Source organism: Xiphophorus maculatus, chromosome 20, assembly GCF_002775205.1.
Source record: "Xiphophorus maculatus strain JP 163 A chromosome 20, X_maculatus-5.0-male, whole genome shotgun sequence".
NCBI lineage: Eukaryota > Metazoa > Chordata > Actinopteri > Cyprinodontiformes > Poeciliidae > Xiphophorus > Xiphophorus maculatus.
The window spans coordinates 21,950,218-21,976,165 of NC_036462.1; the positions used below are offsets into that span (position 1 = coordinate 21,950,218).

Below are 25,948 nucleotides of genomic sequence, written 5' to 3' on the forward strand. Positions count from 1 at the left end.
GTAATTTTCCATCAGATGAAAAACGTTGTTGATTAATTGTGACCAAAATCACCAACAGGAAATAAAACACAGAACAAAATGAAAACTGAGTGAGTGGATATGTAAAATATTTGAAGCATTGAAGTGATGTCCCTCGCGACACCCAGGTGTGCTGCAGTCGACCTATCAGAAGCTCGTCAGTAGTCTGGTGAACCAACCAATCACAACAACGCAGAGATACTGCACATGCGCACTTTGACTTACACCTACAGTTGACGCTACTTTGACCAGCTTTCCATCGATAACGTGCTTAGCTAACTTCAAGTTTGAATAAATGATGTATTTTATAAACTAACCGGGCGACTCAAGACGCAGGCTGATATTTTAACTCCCTGAACTTACGCACAGGTAAAAAAAAAATAATTTATTTACACAGTCAGGCTACCGTTAGCAGAGCTAACTAAATACTTTGTACATCATGGGAAGGGGTTAGCTTAACCTTAATCATGAACTGCACTCGGAAAGTGTCGATGTTGGCGAAGCATGGTTGCTTTTTGGGGGTTACTGTAGGCTTTGTTACTGCATGGCTCATACATGTGGGTGTACCGACCTGGCGGATGCATGTTGGTGAGTGCTTCCTTCTCCATCTTGGACATCTAAAGGCTTGCAGAGTATTGTTTTTATCTGTCAGTAGCCTCTTACAGCGACAACTGTGGTTTTGCACCACCTGCACGGGGTTTTAGTTTAGGGTGCTGGCATTATTACAGTATTACTAACATTGATAACCTCCTAATAGTACTTGCTCTCAAACTTCATAGCAATGTGGTAAAATTGTTGCATTTATAATTGGCTTATTTGAGTTAATAGGAAATTCATTACTTCCAAAAAGCCTGAGAAATACATTTGTCTTTTTCTGATTGTATTAATTATGGTATTATAGGGGAAAATGCTTTGTCTTGTGAAACATATGATGCCTTAAACACTCCAGAAACATTCATTTTCTTGTATTAAGAAAAAAGTAGTTGCTTTATAAATTGATACCTAATTTCTAAATGTGCACCAACCAGGCTTTTACTGGCCAATATCAATACTCAGTTCCTTTTTTCTAGCAGGATTCACAATTTAAATTATTCTAATTGTTTTACTTGCTAAGGAATATTTTAATGGATTAAAAGCATAGTTTTTAATCCATTATAGAATTAATTTATTACACAATTTATCATATTTTTACATGAAAAAAGGCGTCCCTAAACTATATCAGATTACTTATATATATATATTTTTTTAAAACTCAATCAATGGGCAATGAGCAGTTTGTTGATGTCTTCATACACTGTAAAAGGTGGGAGTTGTGTAGTTTTTATGAATTCAATGAATATGTGGGACCATTGACTAGTGAAAAACAGTTTCCAGCAGTATTTTAATACAATGTGTCCAGTAAACAGTAATCTATTTTGAAAGCAAGGCCACAGAATAAAATATAAACATTCTTCTACGACATTTTCTTCTTGTTTCAAGCCCATGCAGGTGTAATGACAGCCTCAGTTGTGGAACTAATATGCACAGTAAACAGAATATTTCCTGACCCCTTTGCTTTGTATTGACCTTTATTCATTACATCAACATGAACCAAAGCCTTATTGTGACCTCAGTTGCCAATTTTGCAAATCCAATGTTTGTCATGTCCTTACTTTTAGTAAAAAATGTTTTTGCTGTTTAATGTAAATGTCTGTAAATCCCACTGTGAGGGGTGGGACCTAACTTACAACTTGTCGGTTTGGGAGGCGTTTTAAATGTAGTGATAGTAAAAGCTGTTCTGTAAAGATTATGTTGTAGTTTTAACTGATGTTTGGAGGGAAGTTTGGTGAATGAGTGACTAAGTGACACGTTGTATTATTGCATCATCCAGATTTTAGTTGATGTCAGCGTGGTGAATTCAGCTTTACGACATTCTGTAAAGTTTTATTGAAACATGGTTATTCCCCCAAGCTTGTAATTAATTCTCTTGGTTAAAAATAATGTTGTTCTTTGCAGTCAGTTCTAAGGTAATGACACGCCTTTTCTGATGTTGGCATTCAGATGTGGACAAATTTTATTGGCTACCCTGGTAAAGAGCCATAAAATAAAAGCAGCAGCATAATTACACACGGATTGTTATAGAAACATCCAACCTTTAATTTGAGAAACAGTAGTTTTTAACTAACTCACTGGTTGGAAAGTTATTGGTGCTCCTGGTGTTTCTACTTCTATAACAAATAGGACAGCACTTATCTTTCTCTAATACCTGAATCATCTCTTTTTGCATAAATCTGTGTAGATCAAGCTGTGCAACTCCGGACCTGATAATACTGCATCTTATTTTAATTATTTCCCTGCTTTAGCTAACCTGACTTAAATCACTGCATCATTAGCAGGCTCCTTCACAGCTTAGGCTTAGCAACTAATCCACTGATTTATATAAATATTTTAGAATATAAACATATTGCTGACATATTTATATTTAAAATTCCCTGGCATCTGAAACCACATACATTATGGCATCATTTTCCTCCTAAACAACTGATACACATCTAGATAGTATGTAGTCATCACTTGATGTACAAAGATCACCCAAAGTTTGCCTTACCCGAACAGAATGTTCTCTTGTCTTTCCCATTTTGAAGGGTAATATAATAGATAAAAATTTTTGGAATCTAAACTTAAAACTGTCACAATTTTAATGAGGACGTATTATTGTACAGGTGATTTTTGTAAGAAATAATACATTTTCAATCAGAGCTTTTCATTAGATGCTAAATAAATGTACTTAAATTAAGGACTGCCATGTCAGAGTCAATGTTATGAAATTATGCAGTTTATTTCAACACTGTTTTTACATATTTATTGTATCACTGTTGGGGGGTGACTGAACCTCTATAGTGAATTTGACAAAATTGTTGGTGACATTTTGGAAGAGTTACACAATCCGTGGCTGTAATCCAAGACACACTGGGACAGGAACAACACATGCTGACCTCCCAGACTCGGTGAAGATAGCAAAATTAGTAGACGAAATAAAACATTGAGCCAGGAGGTTCTGTTGAGACTAAGAGGAAATCTGCTGGAGGATAGATATGATGTGTGGGCTTTAAATTAGACCCAATGTCTGAACGTTGCAACTTGAAAGACAGAGGAAAACGAGAAGAGGCCTTTAGTTTCAATCTAACCTGTGAGGTTTTCTGCCTCTGACTCATTTGGTTAACAATTTCCCATGAGGCCAAACCACTTCACTTGAGTAGCTAAGCGAGAAAAATCAATCCAATCTTTATGTTGAACCTTGTTCCAGAGCTGAAAGCTGAATAAGTGTTTTGTTTTTATCAGAAGATTAGCATTAAAAAGAATTAGCTGCTGGGTGAACACTTAGGAATTAGAAATGTTCAATTTATGGATGCAAATTGTTAGTACAATCATTTAGTAGGAGTTCAGAAATACTTTTGTATTTTCATTTAATTTTTCAAGTACAGTGGTATTTATCAGTTGGCACTTTGTGTTCAACCTCTTGCTGGTGTTTCTGGTTTCAGAGTCTGCTGACAGTGTGGTCACATGAGAGAGCACATGACAAATAGTTGGGTGTAAGTCATAGTGAACCTAAGTGTCCTTCAACCCATTAATCAGTGCATGTCCACTGAGCAAATCCAGTCCTGGGACAATTTCTCTTCAAATAAAAAAGTATTCTGTTTCATGTCAGCATGAATCATCAAAACTTCTGACTTAAATATGGAAAAATGTCCAAGGATCAATGTTAGAAATGGAAAACTCGACGCTGGATTGCATCTTAATTTGTATTAACATTAATACCTGGGCTGAGGAGAAAAGGGCTGGACTGTTGCTCAATGGTGCAACATCCCACTTTTTAGCTGAAAGTACATAATTACATTTCCCTTGCAAAGACTCAGAGCCTGGAGGAAGAGTGGAGAGGCACACAATTCAAGCTGCTTCAAGCCCAGTGTGACGTTTCCTCAGATAGTGGTGATTGTGGCCCAACATCAGTCAGTGTTGCTCCACTGTGTTTTCTGAAGTCTATAGTGGGAGCAGCCCCCTCTCAGGAAGTTTTAAATCAATTCATGCTTCTCTCTGCTGATGAGTGTTGAAGAGAGATTGATTTCATTTTCCTGCAGGAATTACCTCCTGCCCAAAACCTGCTTTTATGTCCATGTTATAGCAGTGATTAGCTTGATTAGCCATCAAACCCAGACCCAACAACACAGACAAGCTGAAGGCTACTATAAAAACAAACTTGCTCTTCTCTAAAGCTTCAGCAGAACCTGATTCTGATCTCCTCCAGGTCACATTGCATTGATGAAGACTTCATTTTGCTGATGGCTTCTCCTCTGTTTCTTCTTACTGTATAACCAAAGGAGCAGGACAGACAGAGGAAGCTCAGGTACTTCAGTGTTAGGGTGCTTTCACCCCAACGCTGTTTCGTCCGCTTTAATCGAGCTCTAGGATGACAGTCCGGTTGGTTTGGGGAGGTGAGAATGTGCAATCAACCACCAAAAACGCAAACTCTCTCTCGTATGCCTAAAAACTTAGGTCTCGGCTCGTTTGAACTGAACTCTGGTGCGTTTTAAATACCAAACGGACTGGAGACCGCTCCAAAAGCAGAAAGCAAACTATAGCGCAGGGCAGTCTGGGTAAATGGAACCTAAACAAATACTCGCGATTGTTTAGTGCTAGACGGAGAAATGGCCTGTTGTCTATCATTAAAGACAAAAGCGAAATTATACAACTGCTAATATCTATTGCTATTTTTGTTTACATTTTGTGAAAAAGGAAGTTGCGCTCATGTCTTCTTTGGTGGTTTTTGTTGATTCCTTTGTTGATTCCACTCTGAAGATGATTGCACAAAGACAGATGCTTCACGAAATGAAGAACATAATGGAGAACATTCAACTTTGATGTGTTTTAAGCCTCATTTTTCTTACAGTTATACTAAAACTCTTCATTAATATTACTTTGTGGATTGTTATTGTTTGACGAAGTCGTTGAAGCAGAACGTGACTTCTATTCCCGAAACCACCTCATAATGAGGAAGTGGTTTTCTCCTGGAAACCTTGACTGCTGGAAAAGCTGCCCTGTCTGCTTCCTCAGCTCCTTACTCGCCCCATCATGCCACAGTCATGTGCCCAGACTGTGTAATAAACACAGCTGTCTGCTTTACTTTTGATGTGAAAAACTAAGACATGACTCTGTTTTGGAGTTTTGCGTGCTAACGGTACAGTTCAGACTGTAACGGAAGTGAAACCGTTGTGCTTGTGGTGAAGTTGAAGCTTCCTGTGAAAGTTCTCCTCCACATTGTGGCTTTTGCCTTGATTTCAGTGTTGCTTAATCATGAGGGTGACTTGTGATTTTTACAGTTAACAAATTTCTGCAAAGTCATTGAAGTTGCTTCTTTTTTTTTACATTTGTAAAGCATTAATTTCATTTAAAGCTAATAAATACTCATTCTTGCTTCTCTCATAAACTGTTGTCTTGTTGCAGGTGCGGCTGACATTCATCCCTCACCTTCCCGGGGATCTTGCAGCCTGCCCTGATGACAGGCGAGCAGAACGGAGACCTCCTGGAAGGTAGCACCTCCTTTAAGCCGGAGAAACTTCACATCTCACTCTGAGTGCCTCCCTGAGGTTGCAATGTATTTTGAAGTTAGTTTAAAATGTTCAAATGACAAGTAACCTGAATAAAACACTTTTGAAAGTTACCAAATACATTTACAGGCTTATTTCTGGGATATGCTTTGTGTTCAAATCATGTTTTGACACATAACACAACACAACACCTTTCTGTCAGTGTGACATAATCCCTCCCCCTGTCCTGTATTGGAAAAAACACACACCCAGAGGCAGCAGCGTATAAAGGCAGAGTCATTCTTAGGCAACAGTGGACTTTAGGACCTGCAGTGAGTTGGAGATGAGTTCAAGGAAGCAGGAACGCTCCAGACTCAGTGAGTTGCATTTATACAGTTGTACATTTATCAGCTCAAACATCAATTATAAGTAAAGGGAAAACTTATTTGTAGGTTTGGAAATAATTATTTTCCTTTCAAGTGTTGTCATAGCAAATTTTAGTTCAAGTTGTGACTAATTGGAGGTTTTGCAGCCTGAGTTAATTAATACATGCAGTTGCAGGTTTCAGACTACTTGTGTGGCAGAGTTGCATTAGATGTTAATTACTTGTTTGTATTGAGGATCTTACTGTGCACCGCTGCTGTGAGGCAGCTAAATATACGCAATGCTAAATGTGAGAAGAATGAGTTGAGCAAATATTGAACTCAAACAGAATGAGTCTCAAGTTTGTGTTTATCTTTCGTCAGAATCCATGTGGAGACTCTGGTGTAGGGTTTGTTGGAAAAGAGTCAGCTGATTCTGGTGATTTGAAGAGGTTTTAATGCAGTAGAATAGCTGATATTTGACACCAGAAAATCTTTAACTTTTACAGTTTTGATCCTGTGAAAGAAAATAAAAGATTGAATGTCTGTTACAGATTCTTTCTTTGATTGTGCATCACCATTAGTACACCACAAATGATATTACCAAGTAACTAAACCAAGTTTCCTGCATAATCTAGAAAGTTTTATATATTTTTTCTGAATTTAGGCCTCAAAAAGTCATGAATAAATCCAGATTTATAACCAGTGTTTAAATTGCATTTAGTTATACCTAAGATGTGTTTGTTTTTTCATTCTTTGCTCCTTCCAGAACACGTTTTAGAAAGTTTTGGTTAATGAAGAAGCATTATATATCTGAGATCTAGTTCCTGCCCGTATGTATTTCCTTCCTGATAAACTCTCTAAAAGGAGGAGAATCCACGCTGCCATGTACTGACGGAGCTTTCTGTGAAACCTGTGTGTCTGTCTCAGAGGATTCCCAGCAGGAAAATGGAGTCCAGTCGAACCATTACAGCACCATCTCTCCTCCTGCCTCACCCGTGGCACAAGAGGAACCTTTCTCTACCTACTTTGAGGAGAGAGTTCCCATTCCAGAAAGTCCCAACCAGGTAAGAACATGGGAAATTTCAAACAATCTGAGTGTAAATCTTTAAGTAAGTTCTTTAATGATGAGTAATTTTTTTCATTAGTATGCCGTTTTCACATTTTATTTGTGATTTTTATTCCTTTTTGCCTGTTAATATTTAAATGAAGCTTGGCATAAATGTTGGGTGATTTATTGCACTTTGGTTTTGTAACCATTTTGAGAATTAAAAACCAGCTGCTTCTCCCTGTCAGATATTCAGTTTCCGTAAACTCTGGGCCTTCACCGGACCGGGGTTTTTGATGAGCATTGCTTACTTGGATCCTGGGAACATCGAATCAGACCTGCAGTCTGGGGCAAAAGCTGGTTTTAAGGTACTGAATAAAAAATGTTAATCTGTGCATCAAAGCAGACCTCAAAACCTAAAATAAATCTGTTTATTTGTACATTTAGGCATATTCTAGACTAAAATTAAAGGTGAAAAGTGGATATTTGCCCTGCTTTTCTTAAGGCAGTATAACCTCATATACAGCCAATGAATATTAAACACTGTTTAATTATTTCTGCTTTAAATCAGCAGAGCAGCTGGAAGACGACAGTTTTAAGTAGAAGTTTGAATAAACCAATCCATACGTCTTTCTTAATTGTGCTTTACAGCTAATCTACATGTTCTGTGAGAAAACAAGAACATACCAATTAATTTATATGAGAGACATTATTATTCAGGAAAGTATTTGGTTTCAGATTGATTTGGCACACTTCATTTTTTCCGCTCTGTGAATAGCTAGCCCACCTGCAGCCAGTTACTGTCTGCTGGACAACTAGTCAACCTGTATTCAGCGACGGGTTCAATAGATTTTCTTTACCTCAAGCATCTACGATATGAAACCTACTGCACACATTTAGGCTCTGAATTTATGAGTTGTAATGCTGGTGAATGAAAGTAGATCCATCAGAGATGACTGTGCTGATTCTCCCTCTCTGGCAGCTCCTATGGGTGCTGCTTGTGTCCACCATCATTGGGCTGCTGCTGCAGAGGCTCGCTGCACGCCTCGGCGTCGTCACCGGGATGCACCTGGCTGAGGTCTGCAACCGCCAGTATCCCACCGTGAGTTTCTACCTGATCCCCTCCTTCCTGCTGGTCATAGTTGTCAGAAGCGGTGGTTGTTTTGTAATTATTTCTCAAATAAACGGTTGTTTCTCCCAGGTTCCACGGATTATTCTCTGGTTAATGATCGAGCTGGCTATTATTGGTTCAGACATGCAGGAGGTCATCGGCTGTGCCATAGCTTTCAACCTTCTGTCAGTGGGCAGGTAAGGTGCTTTGTTTTCGTCTGTGGATTAAAAATAGATAAAAATTTGAGTGCATCTTCATCGTTTTCTTCCCTTTTGTAATTATCCAGGATCCCACTGTGGGCAGGAGTTCTCATCACCATCACAGACACGTTTGTGTTCCTCTTTTTAGACAAATACGGTGTGTAACAATTTATAACCAGACAAAGAACACCTTTCTGATTAGTTCTAGTGTTTTTACATGTTTTTGTCTCTCTAGGCTTGAGGAAACTTGAGGCTTTCTTTGGATTCCTGATTACTGTAATGGCCATAAGTTTTGGTTATGAGGTGAGCTTCCTTCACACCTGACACAGTGGGCGTCGTATTAAATCTGGGTTTTTCAAGCTACAGCTGAACTCTTCTTTTTCAGAGTGGAATTATTATATATAGCAACATAAAACTTTAAATATTAAAGATAAAAATAATAAGAATTAGGTTTAGTTTTAGAGAACCACACTTGCGTTGGACCCATCAATAACTCTGACTGGATGTGTGACAATTATTTTTGACCTCATTCGTATTGTTTCAGTTTCTGGCTCACACTTAGACTTTTAAGAATGTTAGAACATTTCCACTGTGTGTGGATTAGTGAACATTCACATTCATTAGATCCATTTGTTGTATCATCCTTTCACTCTGGGAAAAAGAAAACGTCTAACATTGTTCTTTCTCTCTTGTTCCTCCTGTTGACCAACTCCAGTACGTTCTGGTGAAACCGGATCAGGGAGAGGTTCTTAAAGGGATGTTTTTGCCGTACTGTGCTGACTGCGGGCCCGTGCAGCTGGAGCAGGCCGTGGGAATCGTTGGTGCTGTCATCATGCCCCACAACATCTACCTGCACTCAGCGCTTGTAAAGGTAAAAAAAAGAGAAAAGATAATTATATCCTGAGAGAATTCATCAACAAGTTTTCTAAAATGAGAAATAACACAGAAATGGTGGTTCTTTTTTTTTTTTTAGTCCAGAGAAGTGGATCGGAAAAATAAGAAGGAAGTAAAAGAAGCCAATAAGTACTTTTTTATTGAATCATCTATCGCCCTTTTCGTGTCCTTCCTCATCAACGTCTTCGTCGTCGCAGTCTTTGCTCAGGCTTTTTACAATAAAACTAACATGGACGTGGTGAGTATGATCGCTCTACTGATTGCTAACTGATGACAGATTGCTGAAGAGCTTTTTTTTTAAAGAGTAATTTAACACAAAATGTAGATTTAGTTGTTGCTTATTGTGTTGCAGTACGATGAGTGCAACAAGACCGGCATCCACCACGACGACCTCTTCCCTCTCAACAATGGCACTCTGGAGGTGGACATCTACAAAGGGGTATGTCTGCTCAACAACAGACATAAATACAATAAGCTCTGATGCAGAGTTTTAGCTTTTAGACTAGAAAATCTTTTCATCTGTGGAGAGCACAGGTTTAAACATTTATCTGCAGCACACTGAAAGAAAGTTATTGCTGTTTTTTTAAGGTCTAACAAGGTAAAACGTAAAACTTAATCACAGATACATGAAGATCCTGGATATTTTACATGTAAGCATTTATGTGCAGATATAGACAGCTGTAGCTGGAAAACAATTCTTTAATCTAACTTGAGTAGAAAGAAAACATAGCTTTATGGAGATTTTTAAAATAAAACACAGAGGTGCTCAAATAATCAATTTATTCTGGATTTATTTTTGACAACTTCATTTAACAAATGCAATCCAAACTCCTGGCAACACAGTTTCTTTTATTTGTAGGTTTTACTAGAGTTTTTTTTTAATGTCCTGTTAAAAATGTCTAGAGATTTCTCTAAGAATTTATTTTTGTATTGTAAAGAAGCATATATATTAAAAGAATAAAACATTTTTCTTTACATGCATTTTAATCACATATTTCAAGTGTTTTGTTTACATTTTGATGAGTTAAAGTTCATAGAAACTCAAAATTCAATTTCAATTCAATTAAATTATTAGAGAAATGCTACACTACTGGCTATACATTCATAGATTATTCTTCTAACTGGGAAATTGACCAGCAGAAAGAAATCAACATCTTAGAAGGAGAGGAAGTTATAAATGAGCATTGTTAAAAAAGCTGGCAGTTTATAGGGTTGTATTTAAGTATATTAATAGAAAGTTTAGTAAAAGGAAAAAGTATTGTTGGGAAATGTGCACAAGCAGCTTTGAGAGAACTATGAGCTTAAAACTATTAGAGAAATTGGGGGACGTCAGAAGTTGTGCTCTGCAGCTTCCTTTGTGCTTCAGGCCTGTTGATGAACTAATTCATGCAAAACGAGACCCGAGTATTCAGTACTTTTACTTTTACATGGACTTACATCGACTCATTGGTTTTATGTGATTATCAAATTTACTGAATTCTGTTTTTTTATTAGCTCAGTTAAATGCACTAAGCCTTTAAAATATTTCTCTCTCTGAACAATAATCATATATCAATCAGATATTCAGATTTCTTTTAGCTGCACCTGGATTCATTAATAAATATTCACTCTTTCATCCTACCGACAGATGAATAAATATATGTTTAATGAGGCGATCGCTGTATTTTTGTACATTTTGCACAGGGAGTGGTGTTGGGGTGTTTCTTTGGACCTGCAGCTCTCTACATCTGGGCTGTCGGGATTCTGGCAGCCGGTCAGAGCTCCACCATGACGGGCACTTACTCTGGACAGTTTGTGATGGAGGTGAGAAAACCTGCTGCTCGTCATTTCATGTGTAGCATCTGCTGCTTTACAGTTTTTCCAAACGATGTCTAAGAAGTTGCAAAATGGTGTTATTTTGTATCTTTTGCTCAGGGGTTTCTGAACCTGAAGTGGTCTCGTTTTGCTCGGGTGCTGCTGACCCGCTCCATCGCTATCACGCCAACGCTCCTCGTCGCCATTTTCCAGGACGTTCACCATCTGACGGGGATGAACGACTTCCTCAATGTGCTTCAAAGCATGCAGGTCAGGAGAAACTAAAGTAATAACACGCATCTTAAGCGTTTTTTTGTTGCGTTTTATGTAACGCTGCTGTGTATTAATACTCATTTTTCTTCTCCAACAGCTCCCGTTTGCTTTGATCCCGATCCTGACGTTCACCAGTCTGACTTCCATCATGAATGACTTTGCTAACGGGCTGTAAGTCAAACATTTCTGTTAGTTTAATAGAGTCTCTATTGATTTCTTGAGTCCTGACCCACTGACGTTCTCACAGTATTTTTAGATCAATTCCTCATTACAAGAAGGGAACTGAAAGGGTCGATTAAGGTTTCTGGGTTAAAGAAGTGAAACAATTTAACTTTGCTTAAATTACAAGGTTATATTTTGTATATATATATATATTTTTAAAAGTTACGTTAGTGTTCAGAGTTTTTTTCAACTTGGTCAATTTTCTGAAAACTGTCATGTTAAATAGAAGATTTTTTTTTCTTTAAGGGCGTGGAAGATTGCAGGAGGCGTCCTCATCCTGGTGGTTTGTGCAATCAACATGTACTTTGTGATTGTTTATGTGACTGCGCTGAACAGCATCCTGCTCTACGTTATCGCTGCTCTCCTCTCCGTGGCATACCTGGCCTTCGTGATCTACCTGGTGGGTTCAAGAGATAAAATCCTGGGGTTTTTTTTATCGGGTCTAACTGGGATTTATTCATTATTTTATTAAAACTGTGCACTTGGTGTGCTGCTTCTCTTTAGTGCAGTGTTGTCTTTAATTGCTGTAGCCTAATCTCACATTAATTAGTCTTTCTAGGTCCATCGCTCTCTCCACTTTCAACTACTTTACCCATAACTTTGTCTGCTTTCAGGTACATTTCAACCACAAAAATAGATTTTTTAAAATCCCAATTCAAGCAATAATTACTTTAAACAGAATCACTGGTGGGACAATTATTAGTACCCCAACTACTTTGAGAAATCGTTTGCCAACAGGACGACTCTTACTCTTCTCCTATAATATTTCACAAGGTTGCAACACAAAGAGAGAAATCTTTGACTGTTTTTTTTTTTTGTTTTTTTGTACAGTCTCTGGATTGTCCACAGTCCTGGGTAGAAAACAGGTTTTCTGTTGGACTTTTGTGTTTGATTGTATGTTCTGAATCATTGACCTGTTGAAAAACCAAGTGATGATCCGGTTTCAGCTTTAAGACAAAGATTATATTTTTAAAATTTGTCAGTATTTTAAATACTTTTATTTTGCCATCATAAAGGTTTCACAACATAACAGGTCCTCTAACAAAGAAATATTAGGCATAAAGTGCTTTTCCACAAATTCTTCCTTTTCTAACTCTTGACCCAGTGGAGAGAGCGTATTTGTTACCGGAAAGTTAAATCTTAAGATTTTATGAGCAGAGGATCAAACTCTTACTAATTTAGCTTGTTTATGTTTGTAATGGTATGGAAGAAGGTTTTTGATTTCTTTAGATTCCTTTAGATCGTTTCTATTTATTTACTGACATATAAATTTCCAATTTTAGAGAGTATATTAGAGAAAGTAAAGTTTAGATTAAAAATAAAGTCACACTTATGTCATAGTTAGCAGTGATCCTGCCACCAGTGTCTTTATTTGAAATAAGTAGAAATCCAAACTAAAACTGTGAGATTATGCAACTGCAACAAATTTAAGTTTTTTTCTTTTAAAAAAAGCAGCTATTCTTGCTAATTTGACCTTCTCTGTTGTAATATCAGTCATAATCTTGCAAAAATCGAGTCATGACCTCTTGCTCTGCTCTGGTTGTCTGCAGGCTTGGCACTGCCTGGTTGCCCTGGGGGTTTCCTACCTGGACTGTGGCAGCAGGGTAAGCAATCGACCTGCGGTGTTCATAGAGGAGCAGTCTGAGTACGACTCCTAAAGCTGAACACAACATTATCCGCCTGCATGACTCTTACCTCTGGGGGAACACTGCACACAACCAGGACTTATTGTAGGATCATGAAGTCAGACTCTCTCCTCTTCTCATGTTGCTCTTGTGTTGGGCTGGATATCAACATTTGATGCTTTTTAGGCTCTCAGAAATATCAGAACTACATCTGCACAGCATGAATGAGGCAAATGTTTGTAAGATGTTGATATTATTAAAACAAACGGTTAATTAAGGAATCAAATTAGCTGTATTTGTTCCTTAGATATTTATAACTACGGTACTTGTGATAGTAGATATTCATCTAATGTGAGCCTACATTAGACATCTTTACGTCTGTAAATTATTCATTTCTAACTTCATAACTAATAGGTAGCTGACAGAAGACCATCTAAGGAGTTGAATATTTGTGTTTCTCCACATGCAGCCCTTCAAGTATAGGAAAACAAAATCACAGCGCTGCAGTAAATCTGTAAAAATTACATTTGGTTTAGATGACAAGCAGCCGAAGATCGTTAACGATACTGTTTAGACCAGCTGTCTTTCTCTTTCTCTTTCTCTTGGTTTTCAGTTGTTTTGCTAGATATAGACTGAATGTAAGCCTACATCGTCTTATGTAAACTTCTCTACTAACAGTTTTAACATTAATGCCACATGAAGCAGACGACACAAAATTCTTACACACTAAATACTGTATTTTTACTTGATGACAAAAATCTAATGTGCTGCATGAGAGTGGATTATCCTCCTGCACACATTCTGCTTACATGGAGGAGTCCATTCCTTGTTTTATAAGGATTTCCACCATGACTACCTCAATGTTCTCTGCTGTTTTAACCTAAGTGTAGCATCAAATTGCATATTTTTGTCGTATTTACGGTTTCAGAAATGTTACTTTATAATAAACATGTACTGTTTTATTTTTGTGTACTAGAAAGCTCCAAATGATATCCAGCCCAGTAGAGTTTCAGTCTCTTAGTGTTTTTTTTTTTCATTTGGTTTTGTGTTATAAGCTGATTTCAGCATATGCAGAAAGCTAGAAGCATATGTTTCATTGTTATGCACTGGGATACAGTGTACATTTTGTCACTTTTTACTTTCTCTTTGCACAACGTGGAGTTTAATATCGGATTAGTTTGAGGCCGGTTTTAATCTTAAAATGGCGCACCTTAGAGGGTGCACTCTCATGCAGACTCAGATTTGTTCAGGTTCATGTTTCCTCCACAACAATTGTTTTAGTGCCTCAATAATTCAGATGCCAGAGAGGCGTGGCCTCTGCTGTGTGTTGTCTTTTTATATAAATGATTTCTGTGGTTAAGGAACAAATTTGAAAACACCTAGAGCGCATCACCATGTAGACCATGGCAGTAGTTTTTTGATATGACACAGCTGTCACTGTTAGTTTCCATATGTGAAACATGTTTAACACATTTATTTAGTAGAAGACGGTCAGTAAATAAGGGAGGAAGAGACTTACGGTGTATTCTAGTTTTTCCAAAGGATATTTTAGCTTTAAAAACTGCTCTGCAGGTAGAATGGAGATGGGGTTGTATCTGAATTACTTCCAAAACCATAGAACGGTAATGATAAAAGACACATACTCTAAATTACTTATATATTCTATTATTAAAATTTTAAAGAATAAGCATTTCCCAGTAAAACATCATCGTGTTAGATTTATTTTAAAAGTATATGCAGGATGAGCACAAGTAATTAAAGGCTAGTTTGCTAGCTTCAGCTGTCTGTTTTAAGCGTGTTTGTGTACCATTTTTTTGATCTGTGTTTTTCAGGTATGAAACTGTTAACTTTTACTGTACATATTTAAAAACCTTGGATCATTTAGATTATTAGAAAGACATTGCTTTCCTTCATTCCTTCGCATTTTCTTCTTTCCATGAAGTTGAATTTGTTCGAATTTGTTAATTTTAAATCAGATAAAATATAAAAGCATAAAACTGAGCGATATCCAAGTGATGTGAAGATGTTCGCAGATGGGAGCCCTGTGTTAAAGCAGCAGTTCAAGTTACATTCGGGAATTACCGTCACAGTTTGTATTAGTTGTTTGTTTATGTTGGGTCGGATCCAGATTTCTACATTTTCACCTCTTTCCTTTTAGTATATTTTTACATGACCTAGGGTCTCTTCTCTGTTAGAAATACCTCACACTGATATATTCTCAAAATAAAAGAGATGACAAACGCACAAGTGTTACGAAAATAAGAAAGTGATGTCTACACTGGAAGTGTTTATGTGATATTTCTCTCATATCTGCTGTTTTCTGATGCTTGACGAAGCACACCATGTGTCCAAAATAAAAGCTAATTATGGATATGTGGACATGTGTTGGACTCTTCTGTCTCAGTGTCTAAAGACTGACTTCTGATGAGATTTAATTAACCATCAAAAATTGATGAAATATTAATAAGAGAAAGATTAAAAATGAAGGAAACTTTAATATTTTTTACAAAGTGTACAACTGATAAAATTGTGGGTTTTTGGCATGTAAAAAAAACTAGGCAATGATTAACTATTTCCAAGCTTTTCCCACCAGTAATGTGTTTATGCTTTACAATTCAACTGGAAAATAGAAGACCTGGTGGAGGGATTTCTTTTTTCTTTTTTTACAAAGTTTCTTAATTTCAGAGCTGCTTTAATTTTGCAGCTAGCAAATTAATCAAACTACTATTAAAGCACAATAGGAGCAGCAAAATATTGAACTGTAAAATATTTGATAAATTGTTCTAAGCTCTCAAGAGGAATCAAAAGATGCAACAAATAAAAAATAATGAAAAAAATCATATGTCAACACATCTGAATCAAGATTATACTTGAATATTCAGGATTTTATTTTGCAGGCAGGAGTTAATATGCCAGTTTTAAGGTTGGCTTTAAGAGACTATTAGCACTCATTATCTTTACTTTAAAACTTTTACCTTTTAATAAATCTCCAAGTCCTTCACCTTGTGAGGACGTCTCCACAGTCTCCAGGTTTCTGTCGGACGTGGCTCTGGATCAAATTAAATCTGGTTGACAATTACAAAACTTTCTTTTCTTCTGGCTGGTGAAGCCTTTTCTCTGTTGAAATGTGTCCAGATTTCTAACTTTTACAATTTGAGACAAACGGTAATCCCAGATTATTTTATTCCTCTCTGCACTCCAGGGTTTCATCTTTTAAATAAAAGGAAAATCAAAATGACAGCTGAGGTTTATTTCTGTTTCATCACATTCAGAGTAGATGTGTATCAAATAAGACTGAATACTGATATTAAACAATAACTTCAATAAATTCAGTTTATTAGTGGAAGCCTGTGTGTAAGGTTATTGTTTGTTACATGTTTTGCTAACAAATATGATTGTTTTTATTTTAACAGGATAAATCTCACATTAAAATCGGAAAAATCTTGTAATGACATCTTTGTCTAGTTTGTATGTTTATCACAAAAACAATAATGTATGAGCTATCTAAAATGATATGTTTTTGAGTTGCACCACCGTATGATAATATTAAATCCCAATTTTTATTTATTTTAGGAACCAAGCAATGTGTAGTTTTTTTGTTTAACAGGAGAAATAAATTATCATGATGAGAAACTCAGATTCATCAGACTTTATTTATCAGAGCACTTTTCTTACTTTGAAATGTAAAACCTCAAAATTGTTACTAATAGTTAAATACTTTAACTATTACACAAAATACATTTTGTTTCTATCAATTAAAGGCATATTAAATATGCTATGATTCAACCAGAAATCCCAACAAACATATTGAAAATTGATTAAGATAATTTTGGACTGAGTATAGTTACACTATAGCTGATGTAAATGGTGAATTGAGAGAACTTTATAATAGTTAGACTGTGTTTGCAGAGCAGTATTTTAATTTGGAACAACTTGCCAATATATAGCAATAGATTCCTATTATATTTAAAAAGATAAATTTTTACTTTTTATATTCATTTTTATCACCACCAAACCAAAACACAGAATATTTTATCAGGAAAGACAATGATGCCTGGAAAACCCATAGATGTGTTAAAGTTACATCCTGTGGTTTATCTGTAAATATGTTGCTGAAAGCAGAGCTGTGGATAAAAACCGAGAAAAAGCATTTAAATATCGAATCTTGTCAAATTCAGAGAACAGTAACACACGTAACACATTCATTCACATGCGAGTGAAAGTTGCGTCACTTTCCTTAGTTTGAAGCCAGGATTGGTTTTTGTTGCAAATAATATCGTGTCAGCTCCATAAACTGTTGGAGCAGATGATGAGCACTTTGTCAATAAAAAAAGGGATAAAATGTGACTGTTTTCAAGTTGCCCAAGCATCTGAAGGAGAATCTGTGTAGGATGTTAAATATTAGGGTGATGGCAACGAGGCCTTCCAACCTCAAAAATTAGACACCAGAAATAAATAATCAAATTACCAGTATCTGCTTTTAAAAATCTGATACTCCTTTTACATTGTTTTACTATATTATGAAAAAAAGTCTTGTCTCATTTCATATGAGAAACTTCTTGAACAAATAAAAACAAATTTAATTCTTAATCTGCTAGGGGTATGAATAGTTTTGAGCTTAGCTGTAATCAAGAAAAACAAAGTATTTAAAGTTACACTTGTTGTCAAGGTAAGCTAATTGGTGCTTTAAAAACAATCACAATTTGACCCAAATGAAGCTGATCTCCCTTGTAACGCATAAAACTGGTTGAGATGTTTCATTTTCTAAAGTTGACTCTATGATGATAAAATACAAGATGCAGCAGGAACAATTAATCTAAATTAAATATCCTTCATCAGTGTGCTGTAATTATATATATATATATATATATATATATATATATATATATATATATATATATATATATATAACATATTATATACTACCATATTTGTTAATAACATTAATCTAACCAACCCCATTGCTTTTATAATGCTCATTGAAACCTTGTCAAAAAAAGGTTATAAAAGTTGAACAGAGATACAGCTTATTAATGGTTGATTTTATTATAAATTGATTTTAAAATCAGTAATGGTAGAAGGGTCTTCAGTATCTTCTGTCATTCAAGGCAGATTCTGTTAGAATTTGAGTTTTTCTGTGTTTATTTAGGTTTCTGTGTTCTGTGGAGTCTCTGTTGTCCCGTCTACCCCTTGATTAGTTACACCTGTCTCTTGTTTCCCCCGATTGTCTCCCTGTCTATTTAAACTCACCTGTGTTCCTTGTTCTTTGTCGGGTCCTTGTTGAATTTGTTGTGTCAATCTCTCTTGCTGTCAGGTCTTTTGTCAGATGTCCACTGTTACCAGTCGCTACCAGTTTTGAGTCTTAGCCTTCTGTTCATTCTGTGCTGCCTGGACTTTTATTATTGTGCTTTTGTAATTTATTTCATCATTAAACAACCATCATTCACTCCAACCTGGGTCCTCAGCGTCTGCCTCACCACCTCTCTACCGCACCTTATGACAGATTCATCTAGTTTCCATGTATAATAACCAAAAAAACACAAACCAAACTTGATATCTGACGCTTCCTCTCTGGTGATGAAACCTTTTTCCTCCTTTCAGATGGACGGTGGACTGTCCCGCCACACAGACCTGTACCTACTGAATGACATGGAGACGGAACCGCAGGCTGAGAGATAATGGGACGCCGGGTGCAGTCCGGTGCTGCACTCTGACTGTAGACGCACGATTTGACTGGAGGGAACCTCTGAAGCTCGGCCAGTATAACTTTCTCTTCAACCCTCGGCGTCTCACATCAGCTGAAGTGTCCTTACGGCGCACCAGGAGACATTTAAACATGTCCAGCATCTCAGACGCTTCGTCTTTCCAGGACAGCATCCTGTGTATTAAATGGCGTGTGGATGCTAAAGGGAGATCTGAGAAGCTGGATAATGCCAAGGACACTTAGTGTTAGCGACCACACACTGCAGCACATATTTAATCATTTCCTTTCGTGAACAAATCAAATAATGAAACTTCAATAGCAAATTATCAGAGCAATAGATTCAGAGAAACAGTGGTGTTTGAATGCTGGTGTCCATCATTCCCAACAAGCTACTGCACACTGCTCTTTATTAGCCATTTTTTTTCTCACCTTCAACATTTTTATCCGTCAGGGAAAACATACATTAGTTTATATAATTATCTACATATTTATAAATATGTTACTGCTACATTATCAGGTCATACTGTATGTCGCAGTATGTTTGTTGTTTTAAACGTTAGCTCTTTGTCAGGGACCAAGCTGCTTCCCTTTATGTTACAAAAGCCTGGGATAAATTATTTATTCAGATATTTAACTCAAAGTCATTGTAAAAAGTGAGAAGGGTGTTCAATATGAGTAAAAAAAGTCATCTGGTCTTTAAGCACTTACTTTAGACTGACATAGATTTTTTTTTTCTCCAAATAATTTTAAAGACATTTGTGGCCGAATGGTGGATTTAGTATGATACAAGCATGCTAAATAAAACTCAGAGATCATTTATAATTAACAAGTATAAAACATTTTAATTTCACCATGTTTGAATTAAATTATATTTTTATTTCATACAAAGAACCAGATGATTTTTTAAAAATTTTAACCACAATGATCAAACATTAAATTATTTGTACAATGACAAAGTTCATAGTTAAAATATCTAAAATGAATGTAAAAGATAAAAGGTTTAATATATATGATGTATTGGTCACATTTCTCCCTTTGTTGTTTTTTTAAATAATATATAAGAAAATATCAGAGGTTTTTTTTGTTGAATATCTAAGGAACCCATTTGCTCCAAGAGTACAAAGTTGATGTTGTCTTATGTTTGGCAAAAAAGTTACTTTAATTTGAAAGAACGTTAATTATTATACATAAGCTGCAGTGTTTTTTTTCTGTTTGAAACCATGTCACCACTTTCCGTTACTTTTTGTGTCTTATTGTAAGCATCACAACGCAAATGTTGACAAAAACCGGATGGCGTTTATAGGAGAACGTGAAGTTATGCAGCAGCGTTTTTGTCTTCACATGTTCAATCTGTGATTTTTCAGAAATACTAGCCTGTGATGCTGCAGTTCATTCTTTGTTTTTAAAGTGCCAAGTTAAGCTTTAGGCATGCATCACTTGTGACAAGTTGGAGGAGATAATGCTGAGATCAAATGTGCTTCTTCAGGTATTTCATTAGAGTTTTAATAATAATAATAATATGCAATAAATCACCTGAATTGTTAGCAAACACAACCGAAGTGACAATTCACTATGTGTTCCCATTCTTCACACGTTCCTGTTAATTCAACTTTTTTCACGAACCTGCAACAGCGTTTTACTCTGATGGATAAATTCTTTACCCATGTTTCTGCTTCCATCTTTTTACCTGAGGTCAGTTAAGTTTTATTTTAAAAATCTGTCTTTCTGTTTCTAGCTGTGCATTTTTTCTGTTTCCAATGTTTCAGTTGGTCTAGATGTCTTGAAAAGTTTCACTAGCTTGTTTTGATTTCCCCCAACTTTGTGCATTCTATTACCGAAAAAAAAAAAATGCAGCAAATAACTTAGAAACAAATGTGTGTCGCAAAACTGGCAGCTAAAGTGAACTGCTGTGATATTTGTGGGGCGATGCATACATCCTACAGAGTATTTGTAACTTAAGGTTGTTGTATGATTTTTATTATTATTTAATTTAAAAGATGGACTAAAGTGCATTCAGAGAAATTAATAGAAATCAGAAGTAACAGATTTAGGGCAGTGACCTTTCAAAATAAAAGCAGCTAGTAACAAGAGGCTACTAGACAAGAGGAAGAGCAGAAGAAAAATACTAGATTATTAACATCTGTACCATCATCCATGGTAACTGTGAATGTGGACTACTGATTTGCATCATTAAATCCAAATTCTTCTCCTGACCAAATATCAAACTGAACTTGTACTGTATGTTTTTATTCCACAGTGCCTCCTATGCTCACCAGCGTGCCTCAGCTAACAAATGTTTGGCACACTTTTATTTTTAAATTGATTTTTTTTTTAAAAAAGCATCTGAGTACATGAGAAAAAAATGAAAGATATATTTGAAAACCTACATAAACTTTATAAGTTGAGTCTTTGATAATGTTCTGAAATGCTAGCATTTGGATTATATTGTGTTACATGTAGATCTCCACGTTTTAAAGACGTTCCCATGTCGTGCTAATTTTGGCACATTTCTGGTCTGTAGACAGAAAGCTACTGAGGTGATATGTTGTTTTTCAGAATTTATGAAACTGCACAGTAGGGTCCACCATTGAAAACATGTGTAAAGGTGGTTTTCTCCCATCTGTAATTTGATGTTTTAATATTGGTTCTATTCAATAAATTTGAATATTCTGCTGAGGCTCATTTGTCAAATTAAAAGTACTTTTTTAAAGAAGATTTTTCAATCAATCAATCAATCAAATTTTATTTGTATAGCACATTTCAGCAGCAAGGCATTTCAAAGTGCTTTACATCATTACAAACACAGAAACACAATGCAACATAGAATCAATAATCAAAACACAGCATTACCCAGATATTATGTTTTTCATTAAGCCCACATTTCTGTATTAAAAAGTATTTTTGTTGGTCTGAATTGAATCATATGTCATGTTTTTTCATCAGCCATAATTGTGGAAAATCATCACAGGCTTGAAACTGTATCAACATCTATACAGTATGCTACACAGAGTGAATTGGGTGACTGAGGTACCTGTACTTTGAAATATTTGCTTGTATTGAATGACTCTGTACCCATCATTTATCTATATTTGCCCAAATTATGTGCAACTCTTACTGAGTGGATTTGTTTGTCCCTGAGTGCAGTGTTTTAGTTCAGTGATAGCACTTGAGATTGAATGGGAAGAACAAAAAATAATCATTTCTGCTTATAGGAAAACATACATTGGCTGGTATAAAAGAGGCTAAATTCTCATAATATACCCTTACGAAAACTTACCAGACTGTACATTTGAGAAACTTAAATATAGGGTGGTTGAAGATTACATGAAAGTCGTTTAACTCAAACTTCAGTGTGGTTGCTAGGCTTCCTTGAGGTTGCCCTGGTAACAGTGGAGCTGCTGGAATCTTCCTGGCCACGCGGGGGAGCTGTCCGGTATGTGTAGCGCTCACCGCCGGTGGAAGAGCTACTCCGTTGCTACGTCACCACATTTCACCGAAGGCTTTGAAACGGCTTGGAAAAGCCTAGAAGTTCATCCTGAGAAGCTTCCAGAAACAGGTAAGTTAAACGAAAAGGGGATTAAACTTCACATAGGGTTAGGCTAGGTTAGGTTGCAGAACAGAATAATAAAGATGAGACGGTCGTAGAGAGTTTCACCAGTGAACCTGTTGCGGTTTCTGAATGTATTGATGTGTCGGCTGGCGATAAAGTGGCATCTCAATGTTTAGAGATAAGATGAGGGGCGCTGCTCTCCTGCTCACGTCCTGTGTAGTTGTGTTTCTCCTCCTGAGCTTCAGCCGCGCTGCCAGACAAGGACAGGACATCAGATGTGGAGGTATCTGTTTGTCCTCTTGATCAGTTTTCACAACAAATTCAGAAAACTCATGTTCTTGTGTTCTGCTGCCTGCTCAGCCTGCAGGGCTCTGGTTGATGAGATGGAGTGGACCATATCCCAGGTAGATCCAAAGAAAATGATCCAGACTGGATCCTTCAGGATCAATCCGGATGGGAGTCAGTCCATCAGAGAGGTAAGGGGGTCATTTCAGAGCAGTACTGTTATGATCAGGCGGTGCAACTAAACTATTGCCTTGAAGGATTAAATTAATCAAAAAATATGTTTGTTTTCTTATCCTGTCTAATATTATGTCCGAGCAGACCTCTTTTTGGGCTTAGTGGTTAGTTTGTGATTTTATTTTTTTTTTGTGATCTTTGCTGCCAACAGGTTCCCCTGGCACGCTCAGAGGGAAACCTCCTGGATCTGATGGAGAGTGTGTGTGAGAGGATGGAGGACTACGGAGAGCGCACAGATCCGTCCACAAACAGGAAGTCCTACGTCAGGGTCAAGTCTCGGACCGGTGAGGCCCTGGACCTCTCAGAGGCCGCGTTGGACTCAAGAGCGACATCCAGTTTAAAATTTGCAGTGAGTATAATTTTCTCTTTAGCCCTCTTGCAAAGTTGAAGAACTTCTACACAAGTTTTTAAACTAATCATGATGTTTATTGACTTTAATTGAATCGTTCTTTCATTAATAAGAAGACAAATCATGTTAAGACATTCACTAAGAGTTGTGCTTTTATTTTATTACTTTTTTTTCTGAAGTGTGAAACAATTGTCGAACATCACGAAGATGAAATTATCGAATTCTTCGCTCATGAAACGGATAATGTCAAAGACAAACTCTGCAGTAAAAGGACAGGTATGGTCATTATTTGTTATGCTCCTTTTTGTGAATTTGTGCCACAGTATGTTTGTGTAATTTCAATGTTTTTTTGTTGTTTCTGTGCCTTGCAGACCTGTGTGACCATGCCTTAAACATTCCCCATGATGAGCTTTGATATTCTCTTGTCAGAGCTGCGATCTCTGACACAAACCAAATCTTCTGGTGCTGTAAAGTCTCATGACATTGCCTCAAGATGTAAACAAATCTTTTTATATAAGATCACAGAGAATTTAGGAGCACTTATCGTCTAATTATGCTGTGTTGTTTTTGGTTACCCATCCAGTTACTGTATGTTATATATTTGTTTCTTTCATTCCCATCAAACACTCCTCATTAAACTCAAACTGTGAACAATAAGAATTAATATTTAGTGTCCTGTTGGAAATTTAGAATTACACTTAAAGTTAATTTATCTGTCCTGATTTATAGCATTAATCTGAGGCCTCCTGTCTTGTTTTTCTTTAATTAGATCTTTAGATTAAGTCAATCTAATGGTTTACTTAAAGATTAAAAATTGTACAAATAAATTTGATTTAAGTGAAGTTAGGTTTTCCATGGCAAATATTTTCTGAGTAGTCCTTATCTCTTGAAAAGTACCTCCCCAACAACTGCACAAACTGAATGTAATAACTCACAACTCAATTACATGGTGCACAGACTGCATATACCCTGTTTTACAGAAGGACTTATGAATCCACCAAAATATACCTACATTTTATGCTCATGTTTAGCAATATAACATTTCTTTTAATTTTGATGTGGTAGTTTTTCTACCACCTGGATTACAAATGGCTAGCATTAGAAGAAAACCTTCATGTCGGTAAGCCAGACTGTTTCTTCAGTCTCTAACCGGCAACGTATGTCCATGTTTCAGTTTCAGCCTTTTCACTATAAAAACTAACAAACAGATGATTTAAAAAAAAGTAAAAAAACAAAAACATTTTCATCAAGACTGTTGAGTCTGTTTACATCTTAGTTTGAAAATTTGTGTTAAGATTTCTGGCTTAGAGTGACCTTATGTTTAATTGTCTTAATTCACCTACATTTTTTCTTCAATAAAGCAAAAAGGTGTTAAGTAGTTAATTTTTTTTTCTTTTACATCCATTACATATTGTGTTATTCATAATTTTTTGATTAGGACAACATGTAATATTTAATAGGATTAATTTAAGTATGGTCATGTGGATATTTAAGTTTAGTTCCTCTGTCAGCATAATTATGCCAAACCCTTGTTACATCAATAGAGTGATCTGTGTTATGATGCTAAGCTGATGGTGAATGAACAAAACTTACATTCTGGCTTTTATTTAAAAATAAACAAACAAAAAAACTGTTTCACAAGTGACTTGAAATTTCCACATTTGTATGAATTTCAGAATCTGTTTTCTCTTCAAATATATTTCTATGACCTCAACATGAGTTCAGCCTTTATTTCTAGACTCAAGACATAAATAATCTGAAACATCTCATAAACATCTCATTCTCCACACTGAAACCTAAGCAAACATTTTATTTTCTGTTTTTATCACTCAACAATCGACTACAAAACCTCTGAAATTACTTTAGCAGTATGGGTAAAATTAAGATATTGTACAGTGACTTGCAAAAATATCCTCACTCCTTGAAATATTTACAGCTAAAATGTTATACATAACTGTGTGGTATAAAATAAAGAAATTGGAAGAAAATTGATGCTTTGAATTGCAGCTCTAGTTTTAAGTTTAGCATTGTTGTAAACCTCTGCTCTACTCTCAAGTATTTAGCTTTTTTTGAATAGGTTTGCTGCCTGGTAATCTTGATAAGTGGTCCAGTCAACCTTGACCATTTTCCCTGTTCCTACTGAAGAAAATCACCCCCACGGCGTGATGCCCCAACCACCATGTTTTACCCTGGGTATGGTGTGTTCAGAGAGACAGGAGTCTTTCTCAGGAACTACATGTACAGTTTGGACGTTGGTCAAAAAGTTAAATTATGTCCTTATCTGGTCCAGAGCACCTTCTTCGTCGTGTTTGCTGTGCTCTGCAAACATGACGACTTCTTGTGGCTTTCTTAAAGAAAAAAAGGATGGCTCCTTGCCATTCTTCCAAAAAAAGATAGGATTTATGGTATGAAGTGAATGACTACACCCTGACCTTTCCTGAAGCTCAGAATGTTGTTTTATAACCTATTCCTACTTTAAATCTCTCCACAACTTCCTCACTGATCTGTCTGCTGTGTTCATTGACCATCATGATGCTCATCATGAAAATATTAATGACTTCATTAATGTTTTCTAAGAAAACTCGGAACAGCTGGATTCTACTAAGATTAAATTACGCTCTTGTTCACTAATAAAGTGACTTCTGGTAGCAATTTTATGGTTTTTATTTAGGGATATCAGAGTATGTAGACGTATGTCAAGCGTATTTGTCATGC

The 25,948-nt window shown here is 36.2% G+C and overlaps 2 protein-coding genes across 5 annotated transcripts; both read left to right on the forward strand.

Annotated features, from left to right (window-relative positions):
* The first annotated feature begins 238 nt into the window (after nucleotides 1-238).
* LOC102237018 (natural resistance-associated macrophage protein 2-like) lies at nucleotides 239-19,710 on the forward strand. Of its 3 annotated transcripts, none has more exons than XM_005804264.3 (17): nucleotides 239-387; nucleotides 5,500-5,585; nucleotides 6,875-7,011; nucleotides 7,241-7,360; nucleotides 7,975-8,094; nucleotides 8,194-8,300; nucleotides 8,390-8,460; nucleotides 8,539-8,606; nucleotides 9,019-9,174; nucleotides 9,277-9,435; nucleotides 9,550-9,636; nucleotides 10,881-11,000; nucleotides 11,112-11,261; nucleotides 11,362-11,435; nucleotides 11,733-11,886; nucleotides 13,037-13,090; nucleotides 18,713-19,710. In XM_005804264.3, the coding sequence occupies exons 2-17, from the start codon at nucleotides 5,552-5,554 to the stop codon at nucleotides 18,788-18,790; spliced, it is 1,689 nt and encodes a 562-aa protein (XP_005804321.2). In that variant the 5' UTR covers nucleotides 239-387; nucleotides 5,500-5,551; the 3' UTR covers nucleotides 18,791-19,710. The 3 variants fall into 3 exon arrangements, with proteins under 3 accessions (XP_005804321.2, XP_023180613.1, XP_023180614.1); XM_023324845.1 differs by lacking the exon at nucleotides 239-387 and adding an exon at nucleotides 546-606; XM_023324846.1 differs by lacking the exons at nucleotides 239-387; nucleotides 5,500-5,585 and adding an exon at nucleotides 5,630-5,959.
* Nucleotides 19,711-21,677: 1,967 nt separating this feature from the next.
* Nucleotides 21,678-25,885, forward strand: LOC102237273 (protein canopy homolog 2-like). 2 transcript variants are annotated; one of them, XM_023324864.1, is made up of 6 exons: nucleotides 21,678-22,371; nucleotides 22,542-22,648; nucleotides 22,726-22,841; nucleotides 23,036-23,233; nucleotides 23,413-23,509; nucleotides 23,605-25,885. In XM_023324864.1, the coding sequence occupies exons 2-6, from the start codon at nucleotides 22,549-22,551 to the stop codon at nucleotides 23,646-23,648; spliced, it is 555 nt and encodes a 184-aa protein (XP_023180632.1). In that variant the 5' UTR covers nucleotides 21,678-22,371; nucleotides 22,542-22,548; the 3' UTR covers nucleotides 23,649-25,885. The 2 variants fall into 2 exon arrangements, with proteins under 2 accessions (XP_023180632.1, XP_005804322.2); XM_005804265.3 differs by lacking the exon at nucleotides 21,678-22,371 and having other exon boundaries at nucleotides 22,385-22,648.
* Nucleotides 25,886-25,948: the final 63 nt, after the last annotated feature.